General features: G+C 39.7%; 1 protein-coding gene across 1 annotated transcript; it reads right to left on the bottom strand.

The window, feature by feature from the left end:
• Positions 1-5893: 5893 nt before the first annotated feature.
• Positions 5894-7466, bottom strand: LOC139190987 (uncharacterized). Its single transcript, XM_070811482.1, has 3 exons — positions 7202-7466; positions 6381-6442; positions 5894-6259 (listed from the first exon to the last, which is right to left on the bottom strand). The coding sequence occupies exons 1-3, from the start codon at positions 7464-7466 to the stop codon at positions 5894-5896; spliced, it is 693 nt and encodes a 230-aa protein (XP_070667583.1).
• Between the last annotated feature and the right edge of the window lie 230 nt (positions 7467-7696).

The raw sequence follows: 7696 nt of genomic DNA, 5'->3' as shown, positions 1-7696 counted from the left end.
CTTCCAAGTGTTGGCATTGATCATGTACTTGAAGAAACAATCATGTAGGCCTGCTGTGAAGGCCTTGAGAGTGGTCTTGTCATCTGCCTCAGCGCAGCGAGAATACTCATGGATGAAGCGACCGGCATACTCTCGTAGTGACTCGTCCGGCTTCTGACGAATGTTGTACAAGTCATCTACACAATGCAAGCAATTAGTCTGGAAGATGTGTTGAGAGACAAACAATTTCCTCAGTTCCTTAAATGAGTCTACTGTCTCAGGTGAAAGACGGCAATACCAGTTTAGAACTCCGCCAGAGAGGGTGGAAGGAAGAGAAGACATCGCTCTTCGTCGGTGTGCATCCGATATGCCATGGTGGACTAAAAAAGGTTAAGGTGTTCAATTGGGTCCTCCCTTCCAGTATAGAGTTGTAAACCAAGCTTTTGCTTTGTCTTTGCTTGAAGGGGGTGTCGAGGATCCTTCTTGTGAGAGGGCCAGGCCTGGGTTGGTTCCAGTCAGGTATCTTGGCCTGACGTTCGGCCTTTAACTTGTTTACTTCCTCAAGGAGCTGTAGGACAAAGGGGTCCTGAGTGGAGTCATGTACCACTGGAATTTTCTTTCCTAAGTCTCCATCACCTCTTGGAAGTAGGACAGTTTGAGTAAGGGCGTGTGGTTTTTTCTTGGACTCACCGCACTAACTTCTAGGGCGAGTCTGTCGGAATACCTCAGAGTCCCCTATACCTTTATGTTCCTCTGGGACCTATTGTTCCTTCTGTAGATTGGCAGCTGCCTAGGTCGTGGGAGGGGACTGAGTCTTTCAGAAACCCTTGGGTCATTAATTTTCGAGCATATGTGGAGGGAATTCTCTCGACGTTGCTTTAAGAAGTCTCGGCAATCATGATAAACGACTTTCGATCCTTCCAACCCTTATGCAAGGAGGTGTCTTCCTCCATTTCTTCTGCTTCGGGTTGAAGTATCTAGGTTGAGAGAAGTCTCATGTTGATCAATGTTTTGATGATTAGCTCGCTCCTCATCAGGGATACCCGTGTCGAAGGGAGGTGACCCTTCGTGTTAGGGGCCACCCAAATGATGGTTGATGTCCATAAGGGCAACGAGCTCGCATGTTTGAGTGCGCCTATTTTTGTGGATCGTCTCAAAGAGCTTCTCATACTACTCCTGGAGGACCTCATTCTTCATTGCTATCTGTTGTTCTAAGCTTCTAGCTCATCGACTTTAGCTTGAAGAACAACCTTATTTCCTTCCTTCTTTCGTTGCTTCGCACTAGGTGCAAGAGGGATGTCATTATGTGTGTTGTGGCTTCCTTCGCTCCCCATGTTGGAGAGGGATGCCTAGTCAAAAAAGAGTGTACGAATGGTGGAAACCAGCTTGGCAAAGCTGAAGAGAGTGGGAATAAGTGTCATTCCCACAGATGGCGCTAAATGTTGATGCACAAAATCAGTGAGGACTTTGGTACAACAGAAAATGTTAAGTTTGTGACCTTCACTAGATTGCTCCGGTCACTAGTGTGGATAAGTATGTAAATGGATAGAGATAGGGAAGCAAACACAAGATGTACGTGGTTCACCCAGATAGGTTACATCCACGGAGTAGAGGAGTTCTCATTAATTGTGAAGGGTTTACACAAGTACATAGGTTCAAGCTCTCCTTTAGTGAGTACTAGTGAATGATTTAGTACAAATGACATTCGAAAATATTGTGGGAGAATGATCTCCTTTTATAGAAGAGAGTTTCTAGCTTTCCTTTGACATTGACACGTGTCGTGTTGTGATTGGCTTTTGATGTTGACATGTGTGGCGCTATGATTGGCTTCTGATGTCGACACGTGTCGCGCTGTGATTGGCCTACTGGTTGGAGGGAAACTCTTCTGGGTCCTTGACGGTATAATGTTGACCGGTGCTCAGTAGTTTCGGGATTGGTCAAGTATGGTACAAACAAAATTTATTCATATTTTCACATCGATACACTTTATGGCTTCGTCATCTTTCAGGTATCAGCCAGCACAGCTCGATTCGAAATCCAAGTGGACGTTCCGGGTCGGGATGTGTCATTTATGCTTGGAGATAGTTACGCCATAATTTTGATTTTTAATTAAAGCCCTCCAATCCCACATGAATTGTGCTTTTTGTCTGAGTTTAAATTAATACAAATTCATAATAATTAATGTACAAGTGTGAAAAATGTATATATATATATACACACACACACACAAACACACACATATACATACAAATACGCCTAATGACAAGCTCTACAACTTTTGTGGAGATGTCAACTCCGAAATTCAACATTATAATCTATAAATCCTAGATTTATATTTAATCATCAATTTTACATTTATAATCCATTCTTCTTACTGAATTTCGCTTTTTCATATTTTCATTTTTCAAAACATGATCTTTTAGTGGATTCAAAAAGATGAATTATTTGGATTGTTGACATCACGTTCAAATTTTTACAATTAGTGAAAATACTGCTTGGAGTTTATAAAGTTTATAGAAATTATATAACATTGACTCATATTTTAGTTAATCATAAATATCGGAACCTGATATCAACAATCTGAACTGTTTGTAAAGGAAGCATTAAAGCATATGGCAAGGGGCCATAAGTAGATAGTCTTCAATGGAGTCTGGAAATTAAGACCTTAGAGGGCATTCGATTCAACAACAAAAAAAAAAAACAATAATAACCACAATATTATTCAAATAACTATGAGGAGCATGTCCAATAAGTAAAGCACGTGCAGTTTCAAGAATATGTCAAATTATACCCTCTACCAGACCATTTTGTTGGAATGTTTGAGAGCAAGTCGTCTCATGTAAAACGTCATGAGCCTCAAACTAGTGTTCAAAATCGTGATTTACACACTCTCCGCACGCACGGAGGCATTTTTGCATCATGGGTGCTACGCGCCCATAAAGATGTATTGTGTTAGTTTTTTTTCATTGTAATTGTCAAGATATATTTTAAATGTATTGTCCAAAGTGACTTTTTCTTTACCATTCACGTCTTAAAAAGTTGTCATGTTTTTCGTTTTCACTTTGCGTAAATTAATAATTTAAATAGACAGAAATACATGAAGTTTTCAACTAATTTTTGTTCTCTTTTTCTACACAGTAATATGTGTCACTTTGCAATGATTATGGCTACATGTTGATTAGTTTGCTCTCCATTGTACAGGATGAAATATTTTTCTATGAGATTTGTCAAGCAACGGATGGGAAAAAAGATCCTCATTGTTTAATGTCAACATTTCCTATTGCACCAGTGAGATATGTTTCCTGTCGAGTTAGCGTAATGTGAATGTCTCTAATTTATATATGGACATTATATAATTGTCAAATATTTAAAAGTCAAGTTTGTATTGTAACATGATTAGGTTACGTTTTCACATTGAATGTGACACACCCCGACCGAGGTCAAGGCATGCTAGCCATCACGTGAGAGTGACGTAGCCATGTGCACAATGCGGAAGCGATAAAGATTGCAAACATACGAATAATTAAAAACCATATTAAAAGAGTTTACTACTAGCAGGAAGTGATAGGAGTTAGTTACAACCGTAAACTCTCCTAATCAGAGCATAAAGTCTAGGTGTAGTCCAGTAGGACAAGAACTAGTTATACAGTACCAGGAATGTCATACTATTATTCAAATGGGTCAAAACTGTCGACGATCTCGAGCCACCGACTGCAAGCTTACTTAAAACCTGGAGGGGCGCAAAATAGAAAACGTGAGTGGGCATAAATAAATGCTTTACAAAATATCTAGCCCTTCGCTGTAAAACATGTATAATTTTTCCAGAATCAAGATACAAATATATGCATATATATATATATATATATATATATACACACACGAATATGAACATATATCAATTCAAATCATGCTTTATGTAACTATATTCACATGTATATAAGCCATGCCAAGATATAACAGAGTAAGCAATTCAGGTAAGAATAAATTCATGGAAATATGATATGATAGCCAGAACCCCTGAGGTAGTCTATACGGCTGAATTCATAGCTCAAACTCAATTTAGCCGGAGTCACTTCTATGACCTATACAACAATATACTGCACATAAGTTGGAACCACTGGAATGGTCTGTACGACAAGGTTGGGTGTGATATAGTTATGCTCAAAGCTACGCCCTCATGCTAGCTGTACGATAAATAGTTAGTCACCTACGAGTCGGAACCACCTATAGTGGTCTGTGCAACAAGACTGTGCACCTAATTTGGAACCAATGTGAGCATATGGTGTGGGAGGTGACATAATATACAGGTCTGTGCCAACTCTTTGGCTAGATCACAATCACCCGGGGTGCAGGTTTATGAGCTCATCGTTTCTCAATCATATCTCATATAGACAATCAACATGTTCATCTCATTTATTGAATGGCTGCACCTAACCTTTCGTTAGACTGCCTACGTACCCTAAATAGGGATCAAGCCGTTCATAGTTCACCTAGATCAAACATAACTTACATGCACTTACCTGTGCCTCCACAGCACCACCATTATATATATATATATATATATATATATATATATATGCAACCATGAAATGCATATTCATAATATAAAGGCATTTGGCATATTATTTCAAAGCATACTTTCATTTAAAACACATTTCTGGGAAATATATCAAGTATATCATTATATACTGAAAACAAAAGCCCACTCACTAATATGTCGAAGGGTCGTAGCCCCCGAGTCAGCCGTGGATACGCTCGTCCTCGGGATAAGTCTCACCTATATGCGAATTAACTATAAAAACGTTATTTTAAAGCACATCAGTAAAACTAGCTAATAACTTCTCATGCATTGCTCAATTTGGGTATATGAATATATCATAGTGATCTACACAACCTCAGGATCATCCCCATAATTTTAGAATTATTTTTGGACCTCCTACACGCCGTCACGCGCCGGCAAGGGCACGGCAAAACGCGCCCCCACGAGCGGCCGAAACTTGATGGATTCCCTAACCATCGTTAGGGAATATTCCGTTAAACCTAAGAGATTCTGTCAAACTTGACTAACATCATGAGAATATTCCGTCAAACTTGACGGAATATTCTCCCATCTCCTACCTCCAGCTCCAGCGACCGTCGTCGGTGCCAGACACTGGGCAAAACTTCAAACTATTCGCCTTCATTTCTCAACCATTTTTCATGCAATTGGTACCAAAATGAAGCTAGGAACTTCTACAATCATGATATAACATTTTAAAGCTCTAAAAGTCACGGGATCTCACTAGAGATTTCCAAGAAAACTGGCCAAACTTCGTCCACACGATCCCGATGTCCAAAACCTTCAAACGAAACACTCCGAGCTTCCTTGGGACCTCACTAAGCTTCCTACGAGCTTGAAATTTCCAAAAACATGAGATTTAACGTTTGCATGAATAGTACCCCAAATCGGGGTTATGGTTTCGACATGAAAACGAAGCTATCCTTACCTAAAAATGGTCTAGATGTGGTCCTGAGCTTGCAAGGAACACAATGGTACCTTCAACGTCCTCGATCCATCACGATTCAATGGGTTTTGGGTTTGAGTTCGTACGGAAGAGAAGAGAGAGAGATAGAGAGAGTTCGAGGGACAGAGAGAACACGGGAGGGAAAAGAGAGAAAGGAGAAGTGATATGCAGGGTCCAACTAGTCAACACCCAATCAAAATCAAAGTTCTTAGTTCCTAAGTGGTTCCAAAAACTTAGGGAAAAAAATTCAAATAATTCGATTTCAAAACAATTCACACACCACACTTCTTAATGTCCAAGGGTAATCCAGTCTTTTCACATTAGCGATAAATATTTCTCGGGACAGGCTATGACAATCTCCCTAACTTAGAAAATTTCGTCCTCGAAATTACATATAACCAATACATCCACTAATAATCATAAAACAAGCGTGGAGACATCTCTCTCATCCGATCCTCTGTCTCCCAAATAGCCTCTTCCATTGAATGATTTCTCCATAACACTTTAACCAGACGAACTGTCTTGTTCCTCAGTTCTTTATCCTTCCAATTCAATAAAGTCACTGGTTCCTCATCATAAGTCAAGTCCGAATTGATTTCCAAGGGTTGAGGAGGAATCACATGTGAATGATCTGAAACATAGTGTTGAAGCATCAAAACATGAAACACATCATGTACCTTGGATAACTCTGAAGGCAACTCAAGTCTGTAAGCAACCTCAACGACTCGCTCGGTGATCAAATACTGTCCAATGTACCTAGGACTCAATTTTCCTTTCTTTCCAAGTTGATAGCTTCAGAAATACCCAATCACCTACACCATACTTCCGATTAGTGGCATGCTTGTCTGCTAGGCTCTTTTGTCGATCTTAGGCCGCTTTCAGGTTAGACTTAATTACCTGAACATTTTGAGTAGTCACATCCACAATCTCAGGGCCCACCAAAACTCTTTCGCCAACCTCTGACCAACATAAAGGCGTACAACAAGATTTCCCATAAAGTGCCTCAAATGGTGCCATACCAATGCTTAAATGATAACTGTTGTTGTAGGCAAATTCCATCAAATCCAAACAATCATGCCAACTATCTCCAAACTGCAGCACTGAAGATCTCAACATATCCTCTAATGTCTGAATGGTCCTCTCAGATTGTACATCTATCTGAGGATGCTATGTCGTACTATAAAGCAATCTTGTGCCAAGAGCTTCCTAGAATGATATCTAGAACTTGGAAGTAAATCTGGGATCCCGATCCGAGATAATATTAACTGGCACACCATAGTACTTCACAATCTGTGTAATAAATAACTTAGCTAATCGACTTAACGAATACTTCTCCCTCACTGGAATAAAATGTGCTCACTTCGTAAGCCCATCAACTACTACCCAAATGTCGTCATAACCATTCTGTGTGCGAGGAAGCTTGTATACAAAATCCATAGTAATATTTTCCCATTTCCACTGCGGAATGGGAAGTGGTTGCATCAACCCAAACGGTTTCTTTCTTTCAACTTTAACCTATTGGCAAATGGCACACCTACTCACATATTCGGCAATTTCTCTTTTCATACCTAGCCAATAATAAAATGGTCTAATGGTATGATACATCTTAGTGCCTCTTGGATGCATCGCATATGTCGATATATGTGCTTCATCCAAAATTTCTTTCTTTAATTCTACATTGTTCGGCACATACATTATGCTTTCCTGCATAAGCATACCATCAATTTCTTGAATCTTAAAATCTTTCTTTTTGCCTTGGTTTCTTGCTTGAATTATTTCTTGAGTCTCCTCATCAATCATCTGAGCCTCAAGCACACGATCAACTAAAATTGGTCTGACTTGGAAATTAGCAAGCAAGGCTTCTCCTCGATCTTCCACTCCTAGCTCCACTCTAGTGGACCTCAAATCTGCTAAAAGAGGAACATGACAATCATAGATGGCATTAAGTTTGGCTGGAGTCTTCCTGCTAAGTGCATCAGCCATTGCATTTGCACGACAATGATGGTACTCAATCGTGCAATCATAGTCACTAAGTAACTCAATCCATCTCCGCTGACAAAGATTAAGATCTCTCTGAGTAAATAGATACTGGAGACTCTTATGATCCGTGAAGATCTTACATTTCTCACCATAAAGATAATGTCTCTAAATCTTCAAGGTAAAGATGATAGCTGCTTACTCCAAATCATGCACAGGGTAAGTCTTCTCATGAG

The sequence above is a fragment of the Malus domestica genome, chromosome 13 (genome assembly GCF_042453785.1).
Source record: "Malus domestica chromosome 13, GDT2T_hap1".
NCBI lineage: Eukaryota > Viridiplantae > Streptophyta > Magnoliopsida > Rosales > Rosaceae > Malus > Malus domestica.
The sequence above is the reverse complement of the archived record's forward strand: the minus strand, read 5'-3'. Positions and strand labels throughout refer to the sequence as shown.